Genomic DNA, 16,708 nt, shown 5'->3' with positions numbered 1-16,708 from the left:
AAAACTGTAACATCCTGTGAGGTAAGTCATGTCAAAGCTACGTGCAAACACTAGCTTAACATTATGCATTTATAAGCATTACTTAATTTACACACACACAAACACACATATACACACACACACACACACACACACACACACACACACACACACACACACACACACACACACACACACACACACACACACACACACACACACACACACACACACACACACACACACACGCTCAGACATAGTGCAGTTTGGGCCAGACTTATAGGCCATATGGCTGTGAGCTCTCTCTTCCATATGGACACAGAGGAACAGGTGTCTGCATGAGAGCTATGACAACACATCTAACTGTCATCCTATATTCCTGTGTGTGTGTGTGTGTGTGTGTGTGTGTGTGTGTGTGTGTGTGTGTGTGTGTGTGTGTGTGTGTGTGTGTGTGTGTGTGTGTGTGTCCAATTGTTTGTAGCCACTCATGCAATTAACATACAATCCTCCTTTTTTTAACATTAGCTATACTGTTAGCGTCTACCTTAGCAACCAGCAGACTGTCTGTGGGCAACTAGAGCAGTTAACTGTTTACTAACTGGAGGAAAAAGCAGTGGATAGCCTTAACTTGTTGCCTTGCTGATAATGTTCTTCTTAAATATGCATGGCTTAATATATAATAAATGTTCTTTCAGTATGACGATGAACCACATGATTCTGCAAATGTGCAAACACTCATTGAGGTATTATAGTGCGCTGAGCAATACAACATTTATTTATAGCAGCTCTCCATCTCCACTTTTATGGATGTATGTCTTCCAAAAATATTTCATCCTCGCCTGTAGTGGATTCACTAGAGTTCCCCTCTTTTTGCTGAGAGTTTTCCACTGAGTGCTCTTTTTACTGCCTCCCAACCCCCCATGAATCTCCCTGATACCCCGACCCACTTACAAACTGCCTCTCCCCTCCTTCCTCCCCTCCCCTGCTCCTTCTCTCTCCTCCTCCTCCTCCTGGGCACAAGCTCTCCTCTTCCAGCCCATTGCAATCAAACAATGTCAGCATTCATTCGCCAAAGGCAACACACACACCCACGGATCCACAGACATCTTCACACCCACACAGACACATTTTGAGGGCTTCCCCAGAGTGAAGCGCTGAAGCATATCTTCCTTACACTTTCCCCATATAAGAACGATAATCTGTCCGCTTAGCCAACAAGTCAGTCACTCGGCCTGTCTGCCAGAGTGCAGGTGCATCAGATACTTAAGCAGAATGCCCTACAGTCATGCTAGCAGGAGGTCAGCTATTGGATGGACTTGACTCTGAGCAGCAGATGGCTGGCAGAGACTGAGACTGATGAGTGGGCTCAGTTATCACATGATGAGACAAAGGATTTCTTAGGGAGGAAAGGCACATGGTTATCCTGCTTTAATCATTCCAACATCAGCAAAGTACTAGAATGCAATACTAGTCTATTCTGTAAATAGGACCATAATCTAGATCTGATTGTACTCCTAATCAATTTTACAGTGCTGAACCAGATTGGATTTGGTGCTGAAACAACAGGTTTTAGAGGATGATACCAATTAACTCCAAGCATTTTATAAAGATAGCATGCATTGACATAAACTTTACATAAAAAACAAAAATGGTAATGCCGAAAGAACTATTCCACAAGCTTTTTTATGGACATTTCTATGAAAATGCAACATGTGCTTCCTTAATGAGCTTAGATGAGATGCATGCAAGAAACAGCAGAAGTCCAAACACTGTTATCTTCACACACACACCCTCCCCATCTGTCTAAATAGGGTTCCCGTTTCAGCCCCCTGAGTGAAGCTCGGCACTAAGTGGGACAGTTAGAGGACATTTTCTCTCTCTGCCTCTCTGCCTCTTTTACTGTGTTATCCAACAATATGGCGTATCATTTGCACTCTGTCTGCATGTGGCTGCTGAAAGTGCTTTCAAACTCTCCATACTCTGCTTGTGAAGAGCCTCAGGATGCAAATATTGACTTTGCATGGCAATGGGAATGCATGAAAGGATGGATTGATGCATATGGATGTAGAACATTTGAATACCGGAGATCATCTTGATATGGTGATGGAAAGAACATCAGCATTTGAAAGAACCATTTTTAAATTCAATTTCTGTGGCCATATGATCTTAAAATAAAAGCACACAGCCATAGCAACAATGTTCCAGAGATGCAAATCATTTCCATGTTAAGGAAATATTTTTTCACTGCAGCTCTTCCGCATGTAAAGCCTCTAAAGAATTTGAGATTATTGAAGATGTCATTGTCTAAAAAGTATTGATCTATTCTTTGTTTAATCCACTTAATCTTTTTACACATGAGTTCCATCATTTCTAAACCTCTGCAAAACCATTAGTCTACATATTTATTTTTAGATAAATAATCCAAGTGTAACCTCAATTCTCAAAATAAAAAGTGCAAAGCCACTACAACTATTTCTGATTCACCACCCTGTTTACTTTGCTTTAAAAAAAATCATACAAATATTCCCTTGATTGTGTAAAGGTAATATGCCAAATTCAACTTTTGCCTCAATTGGCTTAGGAACACGTAATATATATATCAGCAGACATTTGAGGTCTGACAGATGATAAAAAAAAAACACCTACTGTGAACTTGCTACCCACGCTGAAGCCACATTTGCTAATATTGTTGACATTTGAGACAGCAGTGTGTCAGCCATTACTCCAACAAGTCAGGTTACATTTGGATCAGGTCTGCATGTAAGTGTAGGACTTTTGTTAAGGATGGAATACCGTTGACAGGATATCCATATTTTCCTTTCAGTATGGCCTCCGAGAAATTCCATGACGTGCATTCAATGGTTCACATATATCATGCCTGTAAAGGATTATTGGTGCAAACAGGCAAAGGTGTAGCTGTTTGTCTGCAAACACATACCTAACCTTTTGAAATCACACACAGATTCTTATCATCACCATCGTTGTCATCACTCCTGTTAGTCAGGATGTTTTAGGACAGAGGGTCATCCAGCTCCAGATTAAACTAATCCAGTTTGTGTGTTTGTTGGCGCACATGTCTATGTTTGTGTTTGTGTGGGTAAAGTTAAACCCACAGGATTACCCCCTGTGCTCTTTAGTTACTTTAATAATCAACAGGGAGTGACACTAAATGTTGTAAAGCCATCTAAGCACAGGCCAAACACTTTACAGGCCAAAATACACCTGTACATAACATACATAATAACCTGAATAATGGTCCTGTACTAGCTTGAATTATTAGTTGATTAAATTAAACATTATTTTGCCAACATTACTTTTTTTGCAGCAGATGAATCGGCTCATCATAGCAGGAAAATTACAACTTTAATTCATCATAATATTGATGGCTCTGTAAGATTTAGGTTTTGCCAGATTCCTGATTTTATTTTGGCTGGCTCTTAGACATGACACACCATAACACATAAATGGAATAGAGCCATGATTATAGTTATTAGTTAGATCTTGGCTTATCCAACTGTAACACTTCCAAGTATCTGTCATGAAACAGGTATATACCCTCCAGGTGCACACTACACCCTAAATTATAGGGAAACATGCCATGACTATATTTTACGACCTTTAAAAAACAAGGGTATGTTACTTGATAGAGAAAGTAAAAAATGAATAACACCAGTGAGTAGATAGCGAGTGCAGTTACCAAATACTGATACTGATGAAATGCTTTTGACATCGAGTTCTGCTTTAGGAGAGCAAATCCCATTTTCAACCACATGTGCCCCATCTACATAGTGTGTGCATGCATACAGTTTGCATATATATGTGGGCTGTCTGTATGTACGTGTATAGACATGTTGCATGAGTATTACAAGCGTTTATGTTGAGTATTACATCCTTGTACTCAGGAGTGCTCTGCCAGCATGGCGTGCAGTATTTATCTGAATGATTCAAAGCCCCCAGCAGCTTGTCTCTAGAAGAGACTGCTCAATATTTAATGTGGGGTAACATGCACAAGTAGGCTACAGGAAGACCTAGTACAGAGAGAGAGAGAGGTGAAAAGGGTAAAAAAGTGTAAGAGGTGAGAACTTGCCGCACCGCTTTGTCAATATAGAAAAACAGCCAAATGTCCAACTTGCATGAACTTGAAGTTTACAGCTATCCAAGCAACTCGAGCAAATAAACACTGCAAGGTAGAACTTGTCTGTAATCAAACATACACAGGCATACAGTACAGTTATAAAAAGCCTCTTTTGCAACCAACATATTATAAATATGTTACATAAATAACTCATAACCATCAAAATGAATTAAAAGTTAACTTAAGGTTGTTGAAAACCTGATTCTTTATTGGTCTGTCGTCTATTCTGCGGGTGTGTACTCAATTCTTGTTGCCTTTTTCCTCTGATTGTAAAGAGTAGGGAGCTTTGGAGAAAGCTGACACAAGGGTTTCAAACATCACACTGCGGTGCCAGTATATCTTTATTGCAAGTTCTTGTAACTGCTCATAGAGATTGATTTGTCTGAGGCCAATGGTCACTTTGTCTGATTGCTGGGTGAATGTGGGTATATGTGTGTAAGCACAAAACTCCATTTATTCCTGCAGTTGGGTTTGAGAGAACAGTGAAGCATGTTTTTTTCAGTGGGAACTAGCTCACTGAAATGCTAAGACAGATTCTATAAAGTATTTAGAGAGGCACACAGGCTGGAGCCTCCAGAGTAGTTATATGCTTTGTTTTTTCCTGTCATGCAAAGAACTTCAGAAATAAAATGTATGATAATGATGTTGCACTTGCAGAGACTCACACCAAACATTCACCCTGTAAATGCTGACATCCTGCAGGTTTTACATCTCATCTTCCTGAAGCAATCGGATTGAGTAAGATGTTAGCTTGTACAGTAAATCAAATCCTTTCTGAGCTCCAGTATGAAGACAACAACACCAGTCTGGAATGTACACAGAATGCTTATGGTCTTTGGGAAATGCTGAGCCAAAACACATCATAAATATGTGAACTTCAAGCCTAAATGAACATGCCATGGTCCAAGGGCAACACACCTAACCCAGTTAAACAAGAGAGTAAAAAAGAGCCCTACTCTAGGGTGGTCCTTAAAATTGAAAGTCGGAAAGTCTAAGCTCCAACCCCCAGAATTCATTCTATTAGTCAAGAAAACTCTCCTGGTGAATGTTTTCCTCAATCTGACAACATTTACCCCTTCCTCATCAACCTTGAAGTTTAGCCTCAGTTGTAGCACCGTGGCTGCTGGTGTGGCAGCCCAGGTCGATGAGGGAGGGATACATGTTGTCAGATTGAGGAAAAAATACACCAGGAGAGACCACCCTACGTGAGGCTAAACTTCAAGGTTGATGAGGGAGGGGTAAATCTTGTTGGAATTTGAATAAAATTCACCAGGAGAGTTTTCTTGACTATCATAACGAATTTCGGTGGTTGGAGCTTATTAATGAATTCGAAAATGTACATGGCACTAAGGACCACCCTATAGGCTACTATAATATATATCTTAAGGTTTATACCCTAATTCTAAACATCATATTTTAATGTTCCCTGTTATACTATTTAATGCATATATTTATATTATGAAAAGGTATTTTTTATACAACATTGCTAGCTTGTGTAGATTAGTTTACAGCTAACAAATACTGCTAGCTTAAGTAGCATCGCTAAGCTAGCTACTCTGGTCCATTAGTAGATGAGCTCTTTATTCTGCGCAGTGATACGGTAGAAATAAATAACTCTTACCTGAAACTGCTGACAACAAGAACTGTAGATTATCTTGAGTAACTATTTTATGATTTCCTTAAACAGACATTGCTAGTTTATCAGATGTATTCTTAGGCCCTTGGACCACCACAGGGCCTGGTCCTATTCCACCGAAAGAAGAAAAATCATGGATAGTTCTTTGTTTCTTTAAAAGAAATCTGACATGATTCCATTTCTAAGAATCCAGCATTTGTCAGTGTTTTGACAACTAGACTTATTGACCTGACCTTGTTTTTCCCAAGTGTGTCTGTGAGAGTGACCCCTGATCGGGGTCAGCTGTCATAAATAATCAGTCATTGACATGGCAGACAGAGGTGACCAATAGGATTTTGGGATCAATGGATGTTAGTAAATCAGATTATCTGATCAATGTGAGATGTGAAATAGGATTAAATGGACAATGAGTTAGCAGCTGAACCTCTTCGGGACTGAACATCACTGTCCAATTAATTACAGTCATGAAATTGGTTAAATATGTAAAATGACTAGCTACATTTCAACTGCATTTAGTCTGATAGAGTTTGTAGTGCACCCATATTTTTCAGCCTTATTTCCAGTGCTAGATTATGTTCAGTAATGTAGAATTAAAAAAATCAGATCAGGTCGTAACATTCAGATTAGGCTGGATTCCAGGCTTTGGATAAGAGGAAATATTTGTGGTGCCAGAAAAATAATAAATATTAGTATTTGGATTATGATTGGATTATTTAAAAAGCTGAACAAACTAGAAAAAGTCACAATTTTATTGGGATGAATTTATTCTCTTATTCATTATTCTCTATAGTGCTTTTTAACATTCATAAAAAAACAAGCTTTTTTTCTATAGGTGCAGTATATGACATAATAATGACGCTTTCCATTGAGATTTAGACTATACACACATACGACTTCATTCACTCCCAATGGACCATTTAGGACCATTGCCTAATCAGCGCGTTATCAAATACAGAACTACTTTTTCCCTCGCCACGCACACGCTTTCAATAAGCCCTCTCACTCAGTTGCTCCCGTCCCTTGATATCCCACAATCCCCCCCCAGTTTGGTCTCAGCAGGTCATACGCGCCACTCCAAACTCCAGGCTCACAGCAGCTGGCTCCTCTTTGGCCAACTCGCTGCTGTATGTCCCATCCAGCTCTCCGTAGCTCTGCTTCCTGCTGTCGGTGCCGCTGCTGCCCTCCACTGACCGCTCTGTGTCAGTGCTCTCTGTGGCCTCCTCGCCCACCTCCTCCTGATCGAACTCCTCCTCCTCCTGTCGCTCCACCTCTTTGTGGTTGATGGGAGCCCCCAGGATGAGTGAATCGGGCCGCGCCGGGAGGGTGTTGCAGTGTTGATCTCTGGTGGGAGGAGGTGCAGGGGGGTCAGAGGTCACAACGGGGGTCACACCGAGCTGAAGGAGCCGCTGGACAGAGAGGGGAGACAAAACAACACAGAGAGAGATGTCAAAGGGTTGACCGTTCATCCTCATGATATTTTCACTTATTATTTTATATAAATTCACATTAAAAAAAACATGATTCCAATCATAGTTTCTGAAGGAATGGGATTTTATTTAAAAATATCCATACTGAATTTATAAAAGATACATTGTGAAATCAGTGACTTCAATATATTTGCTTTATAAAGATAATGAATGCATATAAACTCACATTCTCCAGCGCTTGCAGTGCGCTCTCTGCCTTGCGGCCTTCCTCTCTCAGATTCAGAACGGTTTTGAGGATCGACTGACGGGGGTGCATAGACCGATCAAACTGGTGGTACATGTTCCTCCAGAACCTGAGAAATAAGGACTCAGGTAAGATGCCATGTATGCACTTGTATTATAAAACAACAACAGGGAGGAGAGTAGCTGTACTGACTTGAAGTGGTAGGGCAGAGTGGAGGGCTGCAGCACAGGGTGGGCTTTAGAGTACGCAGGGCTGTAGAACGGATTCAAGTAGTTCTCCCTCTCGCTCATCAGAAACGCCCACAGAGAGTGGGTCCGCTCCCTCAGCCTGGAAGCAAATATAAGTTATAGTGACATATACATAACAAACGTTTTTTATACCAATTTATACCAAACTGAAAACGGTGTCTCCGGTGGATATGCTTTTCAGAGATAGGAGATCATCAATCCACAATGAATTTTGTTTTTGTTTTAGCTTAATGCAATGCAATTTTTCCTTAACAATATTATAATCCTTTTCAAGTATTTAGAATAATAATCTGTAAAAAGTCCTTACTTTCTTTTTTATCTGTAAAAATATGGTGACATTTTTTTAGGCACATGATGTTTTGTTCATTTAAGCCACAAGACGCTGACGTTCTAAATAGGACTACAATCATTTATGAGTTTCATTTCTCTACCCTCTTAGAAAACATTTTGTCAGAGGTTTTTCTCCCTTGCCCATCAAGGCTTACACAAGCAGATGACAACCATTATTTGCTATCCAAATAAATCAAATATGTATTTAATGTTTATGTAAGTTATTTGTTTAAAGCTTGGTTTTCTTTGAGCAATGAGGAGTGCCTCTTTCATGTGTTGTTCAACTCACTTCAAGTCCTCTCTCTGCCTCTGGTTGTTTCCAAGGAAGTTTCCATACTGACAGGAGTGGATGTGCTCGTGGATCTGCAGCAGGAACCACTCGCTGAACTCAAATGCCTATGGAGAGGATTACTATTTAATAAATGCAATAACCACACTGCTAATAAAAAACCAAAGTCATGTAGCTCAAACACACCTGTGGGAACTGCTCTGTCAGCTGCCACACACACTCCAGGAACTGAGTGAAGATAGGAGACACTTCTTTTGGATCCCCGTCCAACTGGTCACACCTAACACACAAAAACAGTCACAAAATAAATATTAAGGGTATGACAAACCGACTCAATCTCTAGGCTTATTTGATCTAGGTTAAACCTCACCTGTCTGCAAACTTGTGGCCAAAGGAGATCCAGTCTTTCTCTATCAGTACCTAAGACAAGTGTAAAGGAACATTTGAAGTAAAAGAGTGTAAAGGAAGTGGTTCTGATCTGCTCTTTAGTACAATGTGTGTGCATGAGTGCGTTTGGTACCATGAGGCCCTTCATGGTGCGGTAGTAGGGGTCCATGAGCAGCGCCCCCAGGGAGCAGACCTGGGCGGTTCTGTCCCACCCGTCTGAACAATGGACCAACACACTGGCTCCTTCCACTGTCACCGCCTGGGGAGAAGAGGGGCAGAGAGCAGGGGATTGTGGCATTAAGAAAAAAGCAGTGAATGAGTCCATCCATCACGATTTAAAGCGATGATATACCAAACGTGTTATCATTAAATATAATTTAACTATTTATATATGCCATATTCTCTAAGACAAATACTTAAATATCATGAAAAAAATATATAAAATGTGCAATAAAGTGCTTAAGGGATGATGTATTTGTGTAGACCCAACAAGGAGTTAACATAACCCTAGTTCCCTTGACAAAAGGATTTTGGATTATTGGCGAAAGTAAGCTCTCGAGCAAATAAATGTTTATGACTGGTCGTTCAGCAACATAATATTCACAAATGAACCCCCCACCCTTTGATTACCTTGGTGAGAAAGATAGCTGCGTCTACAACCGCCTTGATGTGCCGCAGCCAGCCGCTGCTCTCCAGGCCAACCAGGAAGTCGCTCATGGAGAGAGAGCGAGTCCCAGCCACTGAAACACAAACTCATTTCAGGATACTTGTGCTTTGTCTGACAAATCATAAAAGTGCCCTTTAAAATCGGCAAAATAAATATTATTTTTGTTTGTGTGCCAGTGTGTGTAGCATCGTGTGATTTACATTCTAGCATTTTCTGCAGGCTGGTCCTCATCACGTGGATGTTTTCGATTCCAACAAACTGGAAGCGGATGTTGGAGTAGTTGTCCTCGTTCTCGTAGCCTTTGCCTGCTGCTCGATTAGCTAGCGCATTCAACTGCAGGACGGAAAAACACAAAGGTATTGGAAAATATTGTGTAGTTTTACATTTCTGTTGAATACATACAGCAAAAAATAAAAGCATTTCAGAACACAGATTAGTTTGGAGGCTACCTTTGGCCTAGTATCCATGACGTAGACAAATCGGCTGTTGTGATTGGCCTTGCAGATGGCCTGCAGCATGCTCTCATCCTCTAGGCATCGCGCGCTGAACCCGGAGAGAGGCTGACTGCATCGACACACTGCCGCCTGTCAGAGGAACAGAGTACACTGATTAGAACGAGGATATGTACAAAAGTATTCCTGCTAAAATATTACAGAAATTCACCATATGACACCTATCATTACCTCCCTATATGACATATATATAAATGAACAACTACAACTCCCTTGAATCAGCTGCAGCCTAATAAAATCCTTATTTAAAATCTAATGAGCTGATTTCAAGGAAATGTTTTAACTGCATACTTGTGGGAGAGGTGTTTGACACCCAGTGAGATTTCCCACAGGTGCATTCCAATGAAATTTGATATCACATTCAGGCAAACCAGGGAATGAACACTTTCAATAACATGAAACCTAGGGCCTTTTCCTCTAGTTACACCTTGTGGATAACCTATACACATTTTAACTCAATAATTAATAAGACTTAAACATTTTTTTTATGTTTAATCAGCTTTCTACTGTGCTTAGGTTGTTATAGTACCTTCTTTTCTTGGTAGAAGTATGTGAGAACAGGAAAGCGTCCTTTGCTTCTGAACTTGGAGCTCCCCACAATGATAGGCTTACTGGCAGTGATGGGAACATACAGGTCCCGTGGGTATGTCTCACACACCTGGAAAAAACAAGCATATATTCATCACATACACACACACACACACAAAAGAGTTTTCCCGACGTATCCTGGTTAGTGAGTATTGGTATTAGTAGTATAACTCTAAGTCTGAACGGTGAAGATATTAGTCCATAGCAATATTATACTTTAAAAACTATTATTTGTGTTATAATTGATCCCACTCTGCCTATATCCCAAAAAATTAGAGCCCTATTTTATTTTATTTAATATTTGTTTTTTTATGATAACTTTTCGATATATATTTATATTTCATTTTTTCATATCGTTACAATACTTTTTTTTTAAATTATGTGTATGTTTTTGTATTAACTGTATTGAGTTACACTTAAGTGATGTTATGTTAGTTGATATCCTTTGTTTTTAATTATTTATTTTAGCATTGTTGCCATGCACCTTTTTATGTTGTTGTTGTTTATGTTTTTGTGTGTCATTAATTGTGAACAAATTAGCAAAGAGTATTTCTTTTTTTATATTGAAGCTCTGCATGTCCATCATACTACAGTTTGCGCTAACAGTGGGAATGTAGCGCCCTCTTCTGGACAAACTAAGTACTAATGCGATAATAGTTTTTTTTAAATATACTCTATTAACTGATGGGAGTGTCTAAACTACAACTATAATAATAGTGTCACTTTCATGCCACAATCATTTGACATCAACGCACTGCCTGCTCCTTTAAATGCATTTGTCTTTGTAGCAGGTGGTGTTTATGGTGCAGAGAGACGGTGCCAAGGTCAACAACAGTCAGCAACTTCAGGTTTAACTGGGCCGAGTGCTTACTGACTGCCATTTATAAAGTTGTATTGTATCTCTTTTAGTGCATGGACAATAGATGATAAAGTTACCAAACCTGTTCACTTTATCTATGCTGTTCGGCTACGAGAACGTTGTATTTCCTATATAAACGGATGGCAAACTGCAGGTTTAACTATAATTGTGAGACACAGAAGAGACACCATGAAACTGTACACCCTGTGCTTCTCCCTCTACCTCTCAGCACACAAAAGAAGCAGCATCAGATGTAACAAAAAAAGCACAAGAAAATGCCAAAAGATCCACATCTTGGACACTTGAGCTGAAGAACTGACAAACCAACTATCTACCTTGTAGTCTCTGTTGACGTTTGTGAGCTGCCATTGGTCGCAGGGGACGCCCATCCTCTCAAATTCCGCCCCCAGGTCGATGAGCTGCCATCCTTCCTCCCTCTGTTGGTCGTTCTGTTTGGGGTTGTAGGAGAAGGCATAGAGCTCCTCGTAGGATACTGCACAAAGGAGAAGGAAACCAGAGAAAGAGAATTAACGAATAGATAAATATGGAGGGATACAAAAATATCTTAAGACAGACAAACTGAAACCCACCAGGCCGTAGAAGACGCAGCAGCGAGCTGTAAATGTCGTGGCAGTCTCTTTCTCTCTGCACCACAAAATGAACCAGCCTGAAGTTGCGACACTGGATGACCAGAGGACAGCCGGTGGTGGTCAGTGAGAGCTTCTCCACAGACGCTATGTGGTGATGCAAAATCTGCAAAGAGAGAGAAAAAAGAAAGAGATCTTCAGTGATTGGCTTTGGATCATGATTTGATTTGTAATCATAATAATAATAATAGGAAAGACAGAAATACATTATTAAACAATTAGAGTGAGAGTACACTGCTTGTAGTCTTGTCACTAGGGAACCAAAAAACATTGATACTGATAGACGTGCAAGGATTTTAAGAACAGGTATTTTGAACAAAATCCAAAATCTTGCTACACATTAACACAAGATCATAAATGGTTTTATTGCCATAAAGTACAGAGGGCAATAAGGACAAAGAAAGTACAGCTCCATATTCAATGAGGCTAGTTTGAATTCCACAGGGAATCCAGTGATGGGAGATCATTAAGATGCACATTCATCAGCATCAGTAATGACCAATGAAACACACACACACCCACACACAAGCGCACAAAGTATGCTGATCTCACCAGCTGTTGAGAGAGACAGTTACTCAACTGCCGTTTAATATTTTACAAGGCACAATAACAGTCTAACAAACACTTTCTTTGACCAACACTAAATGTCATCCACAAACACCGACATTAGTTAGCTGGCACATGCTAACAGGCACCTTCACGCAGGGATAAATATGCGGAAAAATAACGGCATGCAAGCCCAAAAACAGAGCAAATGAAAACATTCTCACATAAAGCAGGAAGGATGGTGGGGGATTGGGGTCATGGCCCGAGATCTGCTGCTCAAAGCATTTTAAACCTTGCTAACCTTTCCACAATGCAGACCAGTAAATCTGTTTATCCCAATACCCTGAGACTATTTTCCCTCCATCATATGACAGGATACAACAGAGTATTTCTTCACTGCACACCACAACAGCGCAACTGTTTACCACTGTAACATTCAAATCAAAGAATCTGGATGGCCTACTAAGTGTTGCAGACACTAATGTAACCCAGTTCTCAAGGTGAGCATCAGTAATCCTCTTACGGATGGAGGCAGACACACAAACACTTCACATTAACACACAGAAGCCTAGCCATAAATCTTGCAACTGTAAGCTACTTTTGAAACTCTACCCTACTTCCTCTTACCACACACAAGTTTGCATATTCTCTCTATTGGCCCACCACATCACGTTGCAGACTTCCTTGTGGTGGCCATGCTGATGTCTCTCTTTTTAAAATCAGCTCTAAATTCAAGACTAAAAATGGGACGAAAAAAGCAGCGAGGATATTATGAGAAGCTACTGGCAATATTACACTGCATATATCATACCTTTAAAAAACACACATGGTTAGCCTAACTGAAAGAAGCTAGTAAAAAAAAAAGGTAGCTGGGAATGAAATTTGCATAACTAGCAGAATGCAGTCACTGCCAAAACTACTCACCCAGATCTCCTGTGCGGCAGATGTCGAGTTATTGGAGCTGCTCTCCACAAAGATGAGATGTGTGGCTGTGAGGTACAGTGTACCACTTGTGAATTTGTTACTGAAGCGATCCAACAGTCGCACCTGCTCCACCTGCAAACATACACGAAAACAACAACATTAATCAGCAGGTCAAGGTTCTTTTAAACGTCTCGAGCTTGGTGTTATGTATAGGATGTACTGAAAGGAAGAAAAAAAGCTCCAGCTAGCCACCAGCTGTGTCGCAAATGGTTTCTGGATATGGAAAAAGTCAGATTTTGCTGAACACTGTGACAGGTGTGATGATAATGAGCATGAATATGGTTAGTGAATAGTTCCTAAATAAGTATTTTAGCTACTGCAAGGAGATCAAGTCAACTATTACTTTCTATAGTTCCCCTTTTCCCAGTTGTAATTACCTTTACCAGGTTATGTTTTTGGTTTGTTGGTCAGCAGGATTATACAAAAACATCCCGCCCGATTTTCCTTCAATTTAGGAATTAGATTTTTGAGTGGATCCTAATCATGGCGCAACTACACATATCTTTTTCTGTATATATATATTATTTTTCTCATGATAGGGGAAGGCCTTGACGGAGGTCTGTGCTCTCAGTGTCCTCTCAATGTTTTATTTTACTGCTGACATCTAGCCTAGCCCCCAACTCTTCCAAGTACATAATTAAGATGTTTATGGTAGAACATTTACTCAAGTTACACATTTTACACATTTTACACAGGAAGAAGGTTCAGGTTCAATAGCCATAACTAACAGCGTTTAATACTGCTGGTGTTAAGAACCACCATTCACCAGGCTAAATGAGGTTAACAGATACAACTCCAGTCCAGGATACACATACATGCATGTTGCTTATTACACATTGTCATTATTATTACATGCATCTCACATGCCTTCTCAATACATCCCCCAGCATGACAGGCATTATACAAATGCTAAAAATACTGTTGATGTACTTTGTGCAATTTGTAACAATGACAGTCTTAAATACAGTACATGTGTTGCATTCCATAAAAACCCACTGGAATAAGAAATATGCTTATTGTTAGAAAATATGCTGACTGTTTCTAGTTATATTCCCTCTGTGGCAAAATGACTGTAAGAGAGCAAAAGCAGCTAACAGTCTAAGTCCATGATTCATCACATCAGCAGTTCTCTGGTTGACTCAGACATCCTCTCTTTTGTTTCCGTTTTCCTGTCGTTTTCTGATATGATAATTTAGCCTATCTCTGTCTCCCAGCAACCCGTGAGACACATCTCTATAACAGACCGGCTTAATAGCACATACTGGAAGTCGGGGGGGGGGGAGTCTAACAAAGTTAATTGTGTTTTATTTTTGTTAAAATCTAAGCTATTATAGGGAAGTACTTTCAATACTTCCCACACAGCTCGAACATAGCAAAAATGTGAATCTTTTTAACATAGCATCAACATCTGGATCAGGTTGTCCACTAAGTTAATAATACAACCAAATACTGTAAAATATACAGTGCAAGTTGACTTGTTTACATCAAGTGCAAACACATGGGTGCACATCAATAAATAAATCTTCCTCTGCTCTTTTATTCAGCCACACAACCTTGAGACAATACAGCCACACCCTGTCTGCATGCAATCACACCCACCGTATCCCAGCATACCCTTATTTCACAGGCAAATAATGTTAACCAAAGAATTGTGTGCACTTTAACTGTAATATGTTACATTACCCTCATTAGACCGATCCTGAGGAAGGAAGATCACCTTTCTCCATACACACACCCTCATGATTACACCTAGTATAATAGAGTAGGCGTGGGCCCCGAAAGCATGTCCCAATCTGTGAGGTAGAGAGGCTTATGTAGGATATATTGAGTTGTTGTCAATGCCAAAGTAAATACAACTGAGCTTTTAAATGGTGCAATCCATAATTCTAGAGACATTTCTTTGCTGTGTTGCCTTTGTACTACAATTCTGGATTTAAGGTAAACAATGTTGCAAAGTGTTATCATCGTAGGTTTAATCTGAAGCTATGCACAGTGTATAAACGGTATCCCTTATAATACATAACCCTATAACTTCATGGGACAACACATAATTAGACATTTATCAGATAAATTCATGTTAGCAATATTAAAATGTGGTTGCAAATCATTTACTTTCTAAAGTATCCAAAACAGACAGCAGCCTCATACTGTATAGTGATGATCTGCAAGGCCTGTAGCCCATCACACTGATCTTCAGTTCTTGCTGGTTTTTGCCTTCTGACTGGTGTTCAGTTGGCTAAGGGATTGAGTTATGTGATTAAGAGCATTCCAAAGTTTGGCAACTCCCAATTCGTGGTTGTTTTGGTTGTACGTGTCGATGATACAATAAGATTGCCAGTCCTACGGGGATCAGTCTGGGTGTGAGCAGCCACAAAACTATCAGACACACAGGAGTGCTGTCAGTACTGTATGTATGCATGGTAAATCCATCAATGTGCCATTATGGTTGGATGCAGCTTCTCCTGTCAGTATTCTGTCAGACTGGATACACTGCCGGGTTTGACAGTGTAACATTAACTCTATCAATATATCTTCTATACAGGAAAAGCAAAGACAAACAGCTCATTGATGCTCGTCACGTCTGACACCAAGCTGCTGGCTACACCTGCTATTCCTCAAACCCACAAACACAAGTCTGAACATTGATATAAACTGTCAACGTAACCACACTGGAGAACTAGAAAACTCCCCACATGACAGGCCGAGTTACTTCTGTATCCTATCCATTTGCATTTAGCTACAAATGTTAGCTACCTTTGGCGTTCGGATATGCTCCATTTCCCCGAAAAGAGACAGCTGTCAGCGACTGCAAATCTTCACACGACGCCTTCCGGAGATAACTGTATCATTGATAGTTTGTTGCCTCAAACTGCTGCACAAACGGCCTGTACTTTGTCGGAGGCATAAGATTGATGTTTATTGTCAATTATTTTACTCCTCCATCCGCGTAAAGATCCGGGAAATAACGTCAACACTTGATGTTGCATACTTTTCAAAATAAAAGCACGACTCAATGTAGGTTTAAAGAGGAGACAACATGGTCACGAAGGAATTTCTCCAATGTCTTTTAAATATGTATGTATTACAATTAATGTTTATTTTTCAAAATGTTCTGTAAAAAAACACAGAAAAGAGACATAATACAAAAGGCATACAGTATAACATACATTAGACATTAAAGAGCTCTTATGACTGTTATGCAGAACAATAAGAAGTTACAAATACTGGCC

At 40.0% G+C, this 16,708-nt stretch overlaps 1 protein-coding gene across 1 annotated transcript; it reads right to left on the bottom strand.

Moving 5' to 3' along the window:
- Positions 1 to 6,496: 6,496 nt before the first annotated feature.
- mtmr6 (myotubularin related protein 6) lies at positions 6,497 to 16,438 on the bottom strand. Its single transcript, XM_034132509.1, has 15 exons — positions 16,233 to 16,438; positions 13,419 to 13,550; positions 11,892 to 12,054; positions 11,637 to 11,794; positions 10,384 to 10,512; positions 9,792 to 9,926; positions 9,543 to 9,675; positions 9,306 to 9,415; positions 8,809 to 8,934; positions 8,659 to 8,708; positions 8,475 to 8,568; positions 8,289 to 8,395; positions 7,614 to 7,748; positions 7,404 to 7,530; positions 6,497 to 7,156 (listed from the first exon to the last, which is right to left on the bottom strand). The coding sequence occupies exons 1-15, from the start codon at positions 16,254 to 16,256 to the stop codon at positions 6,803 to 6,805; spliced, it is 1,977 nt and encodes a 658-aa protein (XP_033988400.1). The 5' UTR covers positions 16,257 to 16,438; the 3' UTR covers positions 6,497 to 6,802.
- Positions 16,439 to 16,708: the final 270 nt, after the last annotated feature.

The sequence above is a fragment of the Trematomus bernacchii genome, unplaced genomic scaffold, assembly GCF_902827165.1.
Source record: "Trematomus bernacchii unplaced genomic scaffold, fTreBer1.1, whole genome shotgun sequence".
NCBI lineage: Eukaryota > Metazoa > Chordata > Actinopteri > Perciformes > Nototheniidae > Trematomus > Trematomus bernacchii.
The sequence above is the reverse complement of the archived record's forward strand: the minus strand, read 5'-3'. Positions and strand labels throughout refer to the sequence as shown.

Excerpts from the sequence above, each read along its gene's own strand:
- mtmr6 (XM_034132509.1), bottom strand. The coding sequence starts at position 16,256 with ATGGAGCATATCCGAACGCCAAAG. Across the intron at positions 11,795-11,891 it reads GCTGCGTCTTCTACGGCCTG|TATCCTACGAGGAGCTCTAT; the intron begins GTGGGTTTCAGT and ends TCCTTTGTGCAG. Across the intron at positions 8,935-9,305 it reads CAGCTATCTTTCTCACCAAG|GCGGTGACAGTGGAAGGAGC; the intron begins GTAATCAAAGGG and ends TCTTCTCCCCAG.